The sequence below is a fragment of the Dendrobates tinctorius genome, unplaced genomic scaffold (genome assembly GCF_039654945.1).
Source record: "Dendrobates tinctorius isolate UK_male_01 unplaced genomic scaffold, ASM3965494v1 ptg000201l, whole genome shotgun sequence".
Lineage (NCBI taxonomy): Eukaryota > Metazoa > Chordata > Amphibia > Anura > Dendrobatidae > Dendrobates > Dendrobates tinctorius.
In genome coordinates this window covers 2751878-2768684 of record NW_027361868.1, presented here as the reverse complement: position 1 = coordinate 2768684, position 16807 = coordinate 2751878, and the positions used below count along the sequence as shown (strand labels likewise).

The 16807-nt window shown below is 43.9% G+C and overlaps 1 protein-coding gene across 3 annotated transcripts in view; it reads right to left on the bottom strand.

The window, feature by feature from the left end:
- Window positions 1-16807, bottom strand: part of GPATCH2 (G-patch domain containing 2) — a 157565-nt gene that overhangs the window by 12009 nt on the left and 128749 nt on the right. Inside the window, exon 10 of one of the 3 annotated variants that reach the window (XM_073553341.1) lies at window positions 4400-5110. The exons of the other annotated variants lie outside the window; for them this stretch is intronic. Coding sequence (XP_073409442.1) covers window positions 4995-5110 — 116 coding nt within the window. The 3' untranslated portion in view covers window positions 4400-4994. Of the gene's footprint in view, window positions 1-4399; window positions 5111-16807 lie in introns of those variants that run through there. 3 annotated transcript variants of the gene reach the window in all.

The window sequence follows — 16807 nt, the reverse complement described above, 5'->3', positions numbered from 1 at the left end:
GTCTAACGCTGCTAGAGGGTAAACATCTGTTTCATCATTTTTTTAAGACAACAGCTTGCAAATATGCTGATTTCATGTATTGCTTAATGCTGAAGGAACGCTGTTTTTTTTCTATGTGTGTGTCATACGTGTAAACGAGGAACCTGGGCTAACTATACTCTACGGTGGATAGCATGGTGAACGTGGCAGGAGGAGCAGCCATTGTGGTTGTATTACGGCTACAGATCCCCATAGATTTCTGGAAATATGAAGCTATAGAAATTTGCACCTAATATCCATATTTTTCACGTGAGGTAGTAGAGATAAAGCTGAAACAATATAGTGCCTACGATCTCCGGTGGTAAAAGATGGGGTGGAGAACCCTTCGATGGTGTCCCATGGTGGGACAAGCACCTTAAATGTTTATGAACCACCTGTGGTTAATGTATCATAGAATGGTAGAGTTGAATGGACCTCCTGGGTCATCTGGTCCAACCCCCTGCTCAATGCAGGATTCACTAAACCATCCCAATGTATGGCATCCTATCCACAAAATTCCCAGAGTCTTGGGGAACCAGCCAGGGATGTCCCCTTTTCACAAAGTCTCTTTGCTATATAGATCCTGTTATTTGGCTACTGGCATGGTTGGGGTATGGGTGGACTTCCATTTACTGTGTATGGTGGCCTCTGATATCTTCCCTGAGGACGAGGCAGTTCGATTTCATCTACCGATCTTATTGTCTGGCTGTGGATTACTGCACTCTTCCCATACAGGACACATGGTTCCTCGCCTGAGCCACACGTGCATGAATATGGAAAGATTGGTTGTTGGTTGGCTAACCTCAATCTAATGTATGCAGCTGGCCTTAAAGCCATTGTCCCAGATGGGAAAAATGTGTCTACTTCCAAAAAAACAAAACAAAAAACAAAACAGTGCCACCACGTCTACCCTTTAAGTCTAGTATTGCAGCTCAGCTCAGTTGATGTCAGGGATGATGTCATTTTTGGAAGAATGTAGCCATGTGTTTTGTTTTTTTTAAACACTGGACAATCCCTCTCTAAGCTAAAGATACATGTTCGATAAAAGTCGAGTAAACCAGATAATTTCGGCAGGATTACCGACTACCACATGTGTATAGAGATTTCCACTTTGCGCCTGATGGCAAATATTCGAGGGGAGAAGAATTGGGCATGTTCAACTTCAAAATGATGGACCCTTTGCCCCCACGGGAAACAAACATTTACCAATCAGATAAAAATCCGTGTATGTTAATGGTGGAGTCGAGTGTAATAGCAGTCTGCTAATAGCCATGTAAAGTGTACGCCCAGCTTTACATCTTATACACAGTTTTTGGCCAAGTGTTTGGTGATCCAGCATCCAGGAGTGTTCTCCTGAGAGAAGCCTACATTAATCGCTTACCAAAATTTGCTCTCAAATCCTAGATTGCCCACCACCTATCCTCTTCCAATGTTTTGCGAGTGCCAAGCTGGACTTGGATGAGCTGGACTTGGATGATCTCCTGGCTGTGCTTTCATCTGCAAATTCTTTGTAGTGGTGTTGAAGGGGTTCCTAGATGACCTATTTGCAGGCCAATGGTATAAAAAAAACCTTTTCCCTACATAAGTGGCGTATGGTCATGACACATCGATCATTGTCTTATTGCTTATGGTCGCATAATAGGTGGAGGAATTCCAGATCATCTTGGAGATCACTTACTGACTTCAAATGGCTGTGTTAACTTTTTGGAAATTTTTTTTAAGCCTATTCCTCAATACAATAATGAAGTACCCAACAGATTCAGGATGAACAGGTCTGAATTTCCAGGTGGACTTCTGGAAAACATTATAAAACTCTTGTCGGCAGAATCTCTAAGGAGGTGGCCCACTATAAAAAGTGTTTTGTTTTTTTTAAAGACTTAGACATCGATGCCTCTCGCTAGGTTGTGTCCGACTGGTAAGGGTTTCCTACCCGACACCCTCCCCGATGACTAGGTGCATGGTGGCCAGAAGTAGACAGAGTACATAGCTGATACAGCACTGCTTTGTACACAGACGCGCAGATCACATTCATTCCAGCTTTGTAAATGAATATTGCCATTGCATTGGAAAATCAGACCTTTTTTTTTGTAAAAAATCATCCGTGCTCCGGCACATTGACCGAGGTGTGTTGGTCATGAAAAAAATACAAAAATAAAATTAGTCAGTAATGTTAATAACCATTAATACAGGAGCAGAGCATGACTGGATTTCACATGCCAATATGCCTTAAAAAATAGCAGATGGAGCGAAGATTTCTAATCCGGGGTTTGGCACCTAAAACGAGACTCGACATGTGGGAGATTATGACAATCATTTAGGCTGCAAGAGAAAGAGAAACCGTAGGAAGAGGGCACTAATGTGACATTGGCATGGATCATTTTCTGTGTGCTGGATGAGATAAGTGGAGCTCTCTCCGATGGCCTGCAGTTCAATGTGATGCTCGCTGCTTCGTGCATAAAGCTTCTGAGGTCAGGGGTGGGTGAAGTACTTAAAGTCATGGGTGGACAATAAGAACTGCAATCAATGACATCAGAAAACCCAAAAAGTTACGATGCCAGCTCCTAATGTGCAATGGCCACCTGGATTTTTACCAGCCTTGACCATACGACTCCATCAGAAGCGAAAACATTTAACCATGGGGTCTCATGCCAAAACCATGAATTAGGTCCCACTCTACCAGGTCACCAACCGCAAGTGGTATAAGAATGAAAGGTTTTTAGATTATTGTGGTCTCCATTGTGATACCTGTATATTATCTTCTCAGTGATTTGATCCTCTGTCTTCCAACATTAACGCTGCAATGGGGTCTATCAGACGTTGGGCTCCCCTTGTCTGATAAACCCCCATTGCAGGAGGTATACTTGCTACCCCAGTAGTTACAACCAAGTCTCCCATCATTTTATTGGAAAATATGTTGTTTCTTATGTTAAGTTGTTTTTCACCTGTTAGGCTACTTTCACACTAGCGTTTTTTTTTGCGCTGCGTGCGCAGTCCAAACGCATACAAAAAACGCATCAAGCGTTTTGCATGTGTTTGCTCACTTTATGCGCATGCATTTTAACCAGTTTGTAGCCATATTGACTCTTAAAACGCATGCGATTTTAAACGCTGACGTGCGCATGGACATGCGCACGTCTGCGCTCCCATAGACTGTTTTTTGTCGCATTCCGTGCGCACGCTTTTTTGGAGACAGGTCGGACGGACCAAAAATGCAACAGGTTGCGTCCGGCGCGCCTGGGCGCACACCACAAAAAACGCATGTGCACAAAAACGCATACAAACGCGTGCAAACGCTAGACCATGCGCTCCCATGTTAAAGATAGGGGATCAGAACGCATGCGCATGTACGCGCACGATGCGCTGCGCTAAAAAACGCTAGTGTGAAACCAGCCTGAGGGTATGTGCACACGGTGCGGATTCTGCTGCGGTGTAAAGTACCTCTATTTCCTATGGAAATAAAAGAAAGCTGTGCACATGCTGCGGTCTTTTCCGCACGGTTTTGCTGCGGTTTACAATCCGCAGCATGTCAATTATTTGGTGCAGAAACGCTGCAGTTTTACACCTCATCCATTATGAGGTGGAAAACCGCAGGGCAAAACCGCAGGTAAAACAGCAGGACTTTTGTCCTGCGGATTTACCTACGGTTTTCTCTACAAAATCCACACACCCAAAAAACTATGTGTGCACATAGCCTTAGACACTACAAAATAGTGCTTGGCTGATCGATTATTTTAAGCAAGTCAGATCGGTTTCTTGTGAGGCCATTTACACTCACTAGTTTTGGTCTGATTGGATAGGACAGAAATATGGGCTTGGACTGGCCCACAGGGGAACAGGAGAATCCTCCGGTAGGCCGCCTCTGTGAAGGCATGCTCAGGAGTAGTGCTACTACACTTGATTCACAATTTGCAGAAAAAGGTATCATTTAATCATTCATTAAACAAGCTAGCCAAATTAGTTCTACATAGAAGTAAAGGTAAATTTGTGCACTAGGATCAGGGTATTGCTGCATGCAGCGGAACAGTGGGCCCCAAGAATCAATGTTAATGGTGTGCCTTTGCCAACCCAGTCCGACACTGCAGAAATAGGTCAGATGCAGATAATTTGCAAAACAAGTGTTCTTAGTAACTTTCGATTGCATTAAATGACCGGTGTAATTGCTTGCTCACTGGCAGATCGGTTCCCTCATGCGGGTTAATGAATCATTGATGGCATTTATTGGAATAGGGGGACGTACTGCCAACGATATGTACGCCGATGATGATCATCATGTTTGTATTAATGATCGTTGCTGTTCCCAAAAACTTTGTATCACCTCCCAGAAAATGGGACATAAGAACCTTGTATCGAGCCGATCAGTACTCGCTTACAGAAAGAAAACTAAGCATCTAAATGTACTTTTATATACAAGTGGAATATACAGTACTCTACATAAAGATATGGTGCCTGGATAGTATACCACTCCATGAATCAAAAAAAGAAAAGAATCCGGCGCTCTTCAAGTTACAAAAAATTTTAGTTTTAATGAGAGTCGGAAACTAAAAACGAAAATAGTGACGTTTCGGTCAACAAGACCTTCTTCAGGCGGATTGCAATCAGAACACTGTATATTATGTTGGAAGGATTAAATATGGCGGCTACCTCCAATAGGTAGTACTAGATGGACAGCTTTCTTCTCGAAAAAAAAACTAATAATCATCACACTACAAGTAGTAATACAGGTAACAGGAGAGAAGAGTGTGGAATGCAGACTCTCCAGCACTATCCCATTCACCATTTACAATACCAGTAACTGGATTGATCGCACTTCCTATTGCAATGCCCTCATTGTGATCACCTCTGGGAGTTGTGCGCTCTTTGAAAACCATACCTAAAAAGAGCAGCTGCATTCTACTAAAAGAAAGCTGCAACGTGTCAATGGGGAATCAGTTTTCCCAATTTCCTCCTTCCTCTATAATCCGACCGACTCCAATGTGTTAACGGATCGACTGCTCTTGATGCAATTTCCACTTGGCTCCAAACCGGACAACGAGAGTCTCATCGCATCCATGGGAGATGTCCTTGTTCTGGTGAAGATGGGAGATGCTTCCAACTTTATAGAAGACAAATAAATCCAATACATTCTAGAAATACTGAGAGGCCGCAACTGTATCAGACATACGAAAAGCCACGTAGTTTGCTCGCTTCCAGCGTTGCGAGGAGCTCGGAGGATGGTGATTTGTTTGTGTAATTGGCTCAAGAGATGAAAATCTTGTATCAGTCTCTCTTAGCCGCTAATCTATCCAGCTGACTGCGAGCCTAATTGGCAGCTTGTTTAGTAATTTGGCTCCTAAAGTGCTTCTATTGATGTTGGATAAACAGCCAATAGAAGGGGAGGCATTACACGCTGGTTTGCTTTTACAGAAGAAACTCAAGCCGATGTTTGTTTTACAGTCTCCACATGGATATAGTGTACAGTAAATATGGGTAAACCTATACTTATAGATTCCCACTAAACTTGGAAGACTAAACCTTGATAAAATGCATCTTATGGATGAATTGCCATTAATTTGGATCACCTCTTCGACATCTTAAAGTTATGGAAGTAACACAGGTAAAGCGGTGGAGGCCAACATGACTGTTCAACCGTCAGCTCTGACCACCAGTTCACACTTCGTTCGGTTAATCACCCTTGAGATCAAATGATCTCAATGGATTTCTACATGTCGGATCCACCCCCCCCACACTTCCCTCAACATCAGCAGTTAAAAGTCAGCACACTTGCTAGTCCTGTTAAAATTGTTGGGTTTGTGTGCAACAACAAGAAGGAAAAATTGCGGAATTGTGAAAATCACAGGATCAATAGATATGTTGGTGTTATACAAATGACGTACAATAGTCAGACCCCGCTAGTCTTTATTCCAGGTGTTCTAACCGCTCGGTGTATGGTAGGCAGACCCCACTAGTCTTTATTCCAGGTGTTCTAAGTGCTCGGTGTATGTCAGGCAGACCCCTCTAGTCTTTATTCCAGGTGTACTAACCGCTCGTTGTACGATAGTCAGACCGCACTAGTCTTTATTCCAGGTGTTCTAACCGCTCGGTGTATGGTAGGCAGACCCCGCTAGTCTTTATTCCAGGTGTACTAACCGCTCAGGTGTACGGTAGGCAGACCCCTTTAGTCTTTATTCCAGGTGTACTAGCCGCTCGTTGTACGATAGTCAGACCCCTCTAGTCTTTATTCCAGGTGTACTAGCCGCTCGTTGTACGATAGTCAGACCCCTCTAGTCTTTATTCCAGGTGTTCTAACCACTCAGTGTATGGTAGGCAGACCCCGCTAGTCTTTATTCCAGGTGTACTAACCGCTCGTTGTACGATAGTCAGACCCCTCTAGTCTTTATTCCAGGTGTTCTAACCCCTCGGTGTATGGTAGGCAGACCCCTCTAGTCTTTATTCCAGGTGTACTAACTGCTCGGTGTACGGTAGTCAGACCCCTCTAGTCTTTATTCCAGGTGTTCTAACCGCTCGGTGTACAGTAGGCAGACCCCTCTAGTCTTTATTCCAGGTGTACTACCCGCTCGGTGTACGGTAGTCAGACCCCTCTAGTCTTTATTCCAGGTGTACTAATTGCTCGGTGTACGGTAGGCAGACCCCTCTAGTCTTTATTCCAGGTCTTCTAACCGCTCGGTGTATGGTAGTCAGACCCCTCTAGTCTTTATTCTAGGTGTACTAACCGCTCGGTGTACGGTAGTCAGACCCCTCTAGTCTTTATTCCAGGTGTACTAACTGCTCGGTGTACGGTAGGCAGACCCCTCTAGTCTTTATTCCAGGTCTTCTAACCGCTCGGTGTATGGTAGTCAGACCCCTCTAGTCTTTATTCCAGGTGTTCTAACCGCTCGGTGTACGGTAGTCAGACCCCTCTAGTCTTTATTCCAGGTGTTCTAACCGCTCGGTGTACGGTAGGCAGACCCCTCTAGTCTTTATTCCAGGTGATCTAACCGCTCGGTGTATGGTAGGCAGACCCCTCTAGTCTTTATTCTAGGTGTACTAACCGCTCGGTGTACGGTAGTCAGACCCCTCTAGTCTTTATTCCAGGTGTTCTAACCGCTCGGTGTACGGTAGGCAGACCCCTCTAGTCTTTATTCCAGGTGTTCTAACCGCTCGGTGTATGGTAGGCAGACCCCTCTAGTCTTTATTCTAGGTGTACTAACTGCTCGGTGTACGGTAGTCAGACCCCTCTAGTCTATATTCCAGGTGTTCTAACCGCTCGGTGTACGGTAGTCAGACCCCTCTAGTCTATATTCCAGGTGTTCTAACCGCTCGGTGTACGGTAGTCAGACCCCTCTAGTCTTTATTCCAGGTGTTCTAACCGCTCGGTGTATGGTAGGCAGACCCCTCTAGTCTTTATTCTAGGTGTACTAACTGCTCGGTGTACGGTAGTCAGACCCCTCTAGTCTTTATTCCAGGTGTTCTAACCGCTCGGTGTATGGTAGTCAGACCCCTATAGTCTTTATTCTAGGTGTACTAACCGCTCGGTGTACGGTAGTCAGACCCCTCTAGTTTTTATTCCAGGTGTACTAACTGCTCGGTGTACGGTAGTCAGACCCCTCTAGTTTTTATTCCAGGTGTACTAACTGCCCAGTGTTACAATGATTTGTTGGGGTAACCCGTGGTACAGCCATTTCTCCTGTGTGTTTCAGGATCAGTTTTTCAACACGACAAAGTCATGCCGCTTGTTGCTCGGACTAATGTGAGCCAGACTGTTCAGACACCCGCCCGATCGGAAAATACATAGATGAAATGCCCAGCTCAGAAAAGGAGAACCCAACACCTGTTTGTACAAAGTACAAGAAACTACAGCAGAACCAAAGAAATGAGCCGGAGTATCAGTTGGCAAATGTAAAAGCATGTTCACACTGTGGCCATTTCACTGACAAAACCCAAGAAAAAAAAAGTGCATATACCCTATAATAAGTAAATAGTAAAAGTATATGTAAATAATATAGGGTACATGGCTACCCCTTTCTGAGCTAGGCATTTCATCAATAAAGCTTCCCATGGGAAAGAGTCTGAACAGTTGGGTTAGTATCCTGCTCTGCCCCCATTGACATTGACCATCCCAATTGGGTCACCTTGTCGGGGTGGAATGGCTTTTATGCTTTATTGTTCAAAATAGTGTTAACTAAGAATTCTGTGTGATTTATATGTACTATTACTATACTTACTACAGGGTATATGCTTATTTAGTTTTTTCTTGGGTTTTGTCTGTGAAATGGCCACAGTGTGAACGTGCTTCTACACGACGCACATATGTCAACTTATGCTCCTGCTCGTTTCTTTGTTTTATATGTGTGTATATAATAAAATATATGATGAATTTGAGCTGACAGTAAATATCCAATAGCTTAGCCCATACTATACTTATTGAAAAAATTACCAAGTATGGGATTGACAAGTCTACGGTTAGGTGGGTTCAGTGATCATACTCAAAGAGTGGTAATAAATGGTTGCACTTCCAATCGGAAGAGTGTTTCAAGAGGGGTACCACAAGACACTGTCCTGGCCCCAGTATTCAGCATTTTTATAAATGAACTAGATAAGGGAACTAAAGGTAAACTAATCAAATTTGCAGACTATGGAAATCTAAGAGGGATAGCTAACACTAAAGACGACAGAGAAATGATTCAGAAGGATCTAGAGAAGCTTCAACAATAGGTATTTAACAGTGAGAAATGCAAGATTCTACATCTGGGCAAAAATGACATCTACAGAATGGGAGTAAAAGAACTAAACAACCCCACGTTGGGTATACTAATAGATCAGCACTGGTGGACACAGACAGAAAAAAGCCGGCCCCATCCCCCTACCCCTTTAGCTCTTTGGAGTTGAATAGCTCATCATAATGCACAAGTCCATCTGCTCTGGAGATAAAAATGGGCTGCCTTACCTACTGGGCCCCTACACAGGTTGCAACAATGTTATGTCCACCCTTGGAAGTCATCAGTGTGATGCAGCAGCGAAAAAGGCAAACATAGTTCTAGGATGTATTAAGAGAAAAAAGACATTGAAAAACTGAAGCAAGTTCAGAGAAGAGCTACCAGGATGGTGAGCAGACCGCAAAATATGTCCTACGAGGAACAGTTAAATGACTTCGGAATGCTTAGCTTGCAAAAAAGAAGGCTAAGAGGAAACTTAACTGTCTACAAATATCTGAAGGGATGTCACAGTGTAGAGGGATCATCATTATTCTCATTTACACATGGAAACACGAGAAGCAATGGGATGAAACTTAAAGGGAGAAGATACAGATCAGATATTAGAAAAGACTTTTTGACAGTTAGGATGATCAATGAGTAGAACAGGCTGCCACGAGAGGTGGTGAGTTCTCCTGTAATGGAAGTCTTCAAACAGAGGCTGGACAGACATCTGTCTGAGATGGTTTAGTAACTCATGCATTGAACAGAGGGTTTGACACGATGACCCTGGAGGTCCCTTCCAACTCTAACGTTATATGATTATATGTCTGATATAATTGGCTTAGGTCTTTTCTAGACCAGTATTGTGAAATGCTCACTAGTTATAACATGCAGCCATGCATATCTAGATAGTGACCAACCAGTGAAAAATAATGGAATGAACATCCAATTAATGAGTACGCTTATGGCCGACCATAAGGTTTTTGGCCAGACATGCTATATGTCTATCTGTAACCGTAACCGGCACACGAGGACTATAAGATGGAATTTTCTGGCCAACGTCTATGGGTTTCAATTGTTCTACCGAGCAACGTGACATCTGTTTTGGAAATCCATGGGGGGAGGGGGGGTGCTTACTCGTAATTAGTAATGATATGTTGTTCCACTAATAAACAGTTACAATATTTTTTTTTTCATTTTCCAATTAATAAAAACAAATTAACCTCGCATATGAACCTAGCACTCAAGTTCTGCAAAGAAACGCAGCTAAGATTTCCTACGGCAAGGTGTGTAGATTGCCTCGAAGCCAGTGTGTAGGAACTAAAGTTACCTCCGTGTGTTAAACTCAACATGGCCAACTTTAGAATAAATACATTATTCTCTAGTCCTCTCTTGGTGCCCAAAGGGTAAAGGGAATGGTTAATCCAGTGATGTTCAATCCCCCACCCCCCCTCCCCACTGATCTGCTTTTCACCCTTATAGTCCTCCGACTGCACCAGTGATGTAACAGGACCGGTAGGGAATGTGACTTTGACTCAAGGCTGAAACTATAAATTTAGAAATCAATAAGCAGCTCTATCAATATTCATTTTACTTTTTCAATACAAAATACAGAGGTGAAAGAGCAGTAAATAAGCGCGAGAGCTGAAATAAATTGGGTGTTCTTGTCACAATTAATAAATGTTTATCCAATAACAGAGCGACTCCTCCGTCCTAACACGGCGAGCGCAGCTCTGCTCTGTAATTGGGTTTGTAAATATTTATTAAAAAACATAACGCCGGCTACCAATGTTGGGTTTGGGCCCGTTAGAGCAGAGAGTCCTGTAAAAGAAGAGGAATTATACAATACGTTCGTCTACCGTTAACCCCACCGTAACCGGTCTGAATGTAAGGGACTGTCAAGACGATAAATAGTTTTCAATGTTTTTTTAAAAAGTTGATCAAAATAGTATAACATAATAAACACAGTAAATACTCATCTTACTGACCCCTTTATCATCAGTTTACTACTTCCCTAGTCCACCATTCATCTTCCAGATCATGAACTGCTACAGTCAACGTGTTGATCACCGCTGCGGGCAGTGATTGCCTGAAGTGGTCACCTTTCCCACTGATCTCCTGGTTTGTTAGGGCGGACATGCGACTGCTGCAGAAAATGACTGGCTGCAGTGGTTAAATGTTTGACCAAACAAAACCAGAAGTACAAAGAATACTGATAGATGGGGAAAAGGTCGGAATGAGTAAGGAGAGAAAAGTATCTTGTGAGATTACAACTTTTTTATTATTATAGAATCATAGAATGGTAGAGTTGGAAGGGACCTCCTGGGCCATCAGGTCCAACCCCCTGCTCAAAGCAGGATTCACTAAATCATCCCAGACAGATGTCTGTCCAGCCTCTGTTTGAAGACTTCTATTGAAGGAGAACTCACCACCTCTCGTGGCAGCGTGTTCCACTCATTGATCACTCTGTCAAAAGTTTTTTCTAATATCTAATCTGTGTCTCCTCCCATTCAGTTATTATTTTACGTGACAATGCCTTCAAATAGAATTTCTGGAAAGACACATCTAATAAAAGTATGAGCAATTTAACCCTTTAAAAAACAGGATTTTTTTTAAATAACTTAAATGGAATCTGTCACCCTATTTTTCGAGTATCAGCTGTCGGCACCGCCATCAGGCGCTTATCTACAGCATTCTGTAATGCATTCTGTAATGCTGTAGATAAGCCCCCGATGTAACCTGAAAGATAAGAAAAAAAGAGTTAGATTATACTCACCGGCGGTCCAGTTTTGGTCCGATGGGTGTTGCGGTCTGGCGCCTCCCATCTTCTAACGGTGACGTCCTCTTCGTTGCTGCCTGTCGTGGCTCTTGTGCAGGCGCACTGCTCTGCCCAGCTGAGGGCAGAACAGAATACTGCAGTGTGCAGGCCCTGGAACCTCTCCCGGCACCTGTGCACTGCAGGACTCTGCTCTGCCCTCAACAGGGCAGAGCAGTGCGCCTGCGCAAGAGCCACGACAGGCAGCAAAGAAGAGGACGTCACCGTTAGAAGATGGGAGGCGCCAGACCGCAACACCCATCGGACCAAAACCGGACCGCCGGTGAGTATAATCTAACTCTTTTTTCTTATCTTTCAGGTTACATTGGAGGCTTATCTACAGCATTACAGAATGCTGTAGATAAGCCCCTGATGGCGGTGCCGGCAGCTGATACTCGAAAAATAGGGTGACAGATTCCATTTAAAACTTTTTTATTTTTCCATCACCATGTGAGCTTTTTTTTTGGAGGGGGTATGTGGAGGGGAAAAAATAAAATAAAGTCTGCCATTGTTGAGATGTGTACTTATTCAATAAGAGGCATAAATAACATATAAACCGTATTCCGCTGGTCGTTGCTTTTACATCTGTATCAAATACAGTGTGTTGTTTTCTATGTTTTTGATCATTGAAAAAACATTAAAGGCATTATCAATAGTGATGAGCGAGTAGACTCGTTGCTCGGGTGTCCTCCGAGTATTTTGGCGTGCTCGGAGATTTAGTTTCTGTCGACGCAGCTGCATGATTTGCATCTGCTAGACAGCCTGAATACATGTGAGGAATGCCTGTTTGTTAGGGAATCTCCACATGTATTCAGGCTGTCTAGCAGCCGCAAATCATGCATCTGCGTCGACAGAAACTAAATCTCCGAGCACGCCAAAATACTCGGAGGACACCCGAGCAACGAGTATACGCGCTCATCACTAATTATCAATCAATTCTTAATAGCACTGCTCTGAACTGATTGGGGAAGGCTGCAGCCGTTCAGAAGCCGCTGATTGGCTGCAGTGGTCAGATGATAGGGTTGATTTTACTTGACCGCAGGGACATAAGTATACCACTGTTACTGCAAAGTGGAGATATTAAGAAAGGGTCAGGCAGAAGTGGATAAAACCTTTATAAGCAGGAACAAAAATTGCATTACCTATTCCTAGGTAAAGGCTTTTTATGTGTGTGACCCTCTTGTTTTCAATGTCTCCATTTTTAAAAACTATTTTTTTTTTTTTAGACTTAAATGAATGATGGTATGGCAGACGTGGGAAATCTGTGTCAGGCCCCCTGCTGCCACAGTAACTCTTAAGGGGGTTTTACACATAGCGCTATCGCTAACAATATCGCTAAAGCATCACCGATTTGGTGACGCAGCAGCGATATCGCTATGTGTGATACTTACCTCCGACCGGCTCCCCCGCTGTCCATCGCTGATCGCGCGAGATCGCGCAGCTCCATTTCTCGTCTGTGTTCAAAATGCAAGGGCATCGATGGACTGACAGAAGGAGAACCCTCCCTCTGTCAAGATTACTATTGATCTCTATTGACCATGGCATCTATCCGGCTAAGCAGCCAAGATCCCTTCTGTTATACACTGGGACCACCCTCAAGGGAGCAAACCAGGAGGCGAGAGCCCCTTATTCCTACAACCGTGGGCTCCTCTGTGTAAACCTCTGCGAGCTGCAGATAATGTAACTTACTAATTGGTAAGTGAAGCATTGGATGCGGACTTCCATTTTAACATTTTGCTTTCATCTTGACAGGCATCAAAGGTTTTTGCAATCTGGAAAAACTGTGCGGCGCGGCACACGGCGGTGCAGAAATCTTCGCTTACGCGGAGTCTTAAAAAGTCAATTTAGTAAGTGTTGCAGAGAACCTCTTAACTCTTTGGAGAATACCCTGATTAACTTATGCACAATGTCTCACAAACATTAGCTGATTGCTTTTCCTTGCTCTTAATAGACTGGTGTTATGGCTTTGCTCTGAGTGCAAAGATGAAGCGGCTCGGGCAGAGCGTCTTATAGAGCCGTGTGAAGGTTTTATGGGATAGGCAGGCTCCGAGTAACAACCCCTTCTCTGGGTTTTATTTTTTTTTTCTTTTCCACGCTGATCAAATTAAAATGTACCTGTAGCCTTGACTACATGGAGCGGTCATTTATCAGATCCCTTGGCGTGTACATTACCGAGAAGCGTGAAAGTGTTCTTAACCCGAAGACGCTTCTCAGGTTTCCCTCAGTGGTCAATTTAATAGGATAAAGATCTCAGTAGGTGCCTGGTCCAAGTCGTGGCCACGGGGGATCTCATCTGTGATTGGTGTCTGGACAAGAAATACATTTATAAAAATACCGTTTTTGTTTTTCTTTAACCCCCCACAAATCAAAACAATTCAAAAAACGATTGTTGCGACTCCGCTCAGTTCCGCGTCGGGAGGTGAGGGCGGCTGGTGAGGTTATGTACATCTGACGAGTCTAGTGAGCGATCGGTAGGGATTGTGTGCAGCGGTCCTGCCCAGCAGACGTTGTGCCATTGCTCTTCTTTCCCGTGCAGAAGTGAGCGGAGCCAGAACATCCCTTCTATGGGATGGATGATAATTGTTAGATGCCTGGATATCTATACATCTTCTGGGCCATGGACGAAAGGAGGATCAGTGGGGCTCATCGGTGACCGTCCGCTCCATTCGACTCCTCCTGGCTCTAGGAGAAACAGAGGCACAAGTCCCTGATTCTGGCGATCGGTGTCGATCCAAGATCCCCACCGATCAGCCCGCTGCTCCATACTATGCTGTATTTTTAGGGCCATAACCTTAGATTGGAGCGGCAAGGCTCATCTACAGCCGCTTGGTCCATTTCACTTAAGGCACCCATACACTTTAGACCAATGTAAACCGAACCTGCTCATATCTGTGCACTCAGCCAGAAGTCTGGTATGTAAGGAGGCCTCCTGACACTTCTGACAAATGCCAAGGAAGATAAGGATCCAGCATGTCGGATTTCAGACTGTGGAGCCTTTTGTTTTTGGTTACGTGAGCTGATGCCAGAGGAGTATGGCGGAGTCTCTCTCTGTGTACAGGAGACATAGCTGCTTCATAAATGACCGATATCTACTGTGTAAGGGACACTTAACTCCTGCTGTGGTCTTGCAGCCAAGGAAAAACAGGGACAACCACCCTATAGAATTGATAAGAGGGGGATCAAGCAACCTAAATCAACATCTGTGTCACTGGACAAGTGATAATTTATAAAAATGTGAATACTCCTTAAAGTGTCCAAAATGAAAAATTCTTTGCTGATCCTAAAAGAGACTGTCAGTTTTGCCATAATGGAGAGGACATAGAAACTGATTCCATCGATGCATCACTTACTGGGCTGATCATACCACATCTTCTGGGCGGGTGGGATATAAAATGTACAAACATTACAGCATGGGATCACAGCTGATTCTTTTTGTGAGATAAAACATTTCCCTGCCTGTTTTTAAGCAATGTTTTACTTCAAAAAAAGAATCATTAGCGATGCCCTGCTGTAATGTGTGTATAGTTTTTCTTTCTCCCCCCATGCTCAGGAGCTGTGGTACGATCAGACCGTGTTCCTGTATGGTCAGACACGACCATTACACAGTTCACAGCAGGGACACGTTTATAAGATTATCTCAGCACAGGAACATTTTTTTTCAACGCATCCAATTGTGAAACTTATTAGGCTGAGTTCACACGTGGCATTATTTTTGCGTTTCCGCGGCGGTTAACCGTGCGATTTTGCCGTGAAAACGCGAAAAATAAGCATCCCATGCATTCCTATGGGATTCCGCAATGCTGTGCTAATGCTGCGGTTTTTACCGCAGCGGAATCGCTTCGTGGCAAAAAACGCAGCATGCTCATTAATTTAGCAGAATCGCGGCGATCCCGCACCCATAGGAATGCATTGTTCCGCTTACTTCCCGCATGTGGCTGTGCCCACCATGCGAAAAGTAAGCAGAACAATTGCGGATGGTACCCACGGTCCGGAGGAGAGGAGACTGTCCTCCGGGCTTTGGGTACCATATCCCTGTAAAAAATAGAATTTTAAAAAAAAAATATTGTTATTCTCACCTTCCGACGTCCCGCGCAGCCTTCCCGCCTCTCTCCTCGCTCCCGTTCCCAGTAATCCTAAGCGAAAATGCCCGCGATGGCGTCCGTTCTCGCGGGATCGCGAAGTCTCACGGACATTCGCGCGACGTCATTGCGATTTACCGTGAGACGTCGCGAGAACTTACATCATCGCGGGCATTTTCGCAAAGGATTACTGGGAACGGGAGTGTGGAGAGAGGCGGGAAGGCTGCGCGGGACTTCGAAAGGTAAGAATAACACCATTTTTTATTTTTTTTTTATTATTTTTTACATTTTATCTTTTTACTACTGATGCTGCATAGGCGGCCTCAGTAGTAAAAAGTTGGTCACACTTGTCAAACAATATGTTTGACGAGTGTGACCAACCTGTCAATCTGTTCTCCAAGCGATGCTACAGATCGCTTGGAAAACGCTAGCATTTTGCAAGCTAATTATGCTTGCAAAATGCTAGTTTTTCCGTGGGAAAATCGCGGGAATTTAAAATGCGATTTTCCCGCGGAATGGAATTCTGGAACTCTGGCAGTAATTTCCGCGAGAGTTCCGCTACGTGTGAACCCAGCCTTATTCTAACATCTAGTGACTAAATTCAACTTTTGTATGTGGGAAAACCCCTTTAAGGTGTATTCCCATCTCAAAGATCCGATCCCAATATGTAGCAGGTGTAAATAATAATAATAATAATAATAATAATAATAATATTAGCAAATGCCTCCAAATACAAATGTAGCATAGTTTTTCTGATGCATGATTTCTATCCTTGGTTACGACCACTAGCAACTAGCCGTCACTATCAGTAGTCGTAGCCATGGATACCTAAAGTCCTGCAATGCCTGCACATAGTGAATCAGAAGAACTATACTACATTTCTAATTGGAGGTATTTGCTAATATTATTATTCTCATCACACCTACTACATATTGGGACAGGATCTTAGCAATAGGAATACCCTTTTAATGATCTTAACATTATGGACATCGTACTTATTGCCACGATTACTGATGGTCAGGCGGTATTACAGAAAGTTCCCCCAAGAAGGCTGATATTAGGTACCGCGGGCTGTGACCTTGCACAACATCCTTACAACTTCAGGGGACAATATTACTTCATAGGAACATCTCAAAACTGCACTGTAAACAAAACATGTAAAGGACGAGGGAGCAAGTGATTTACTCGGAGGCAGTCGCCCTGTGCTTCACAAAAAGCCTCTA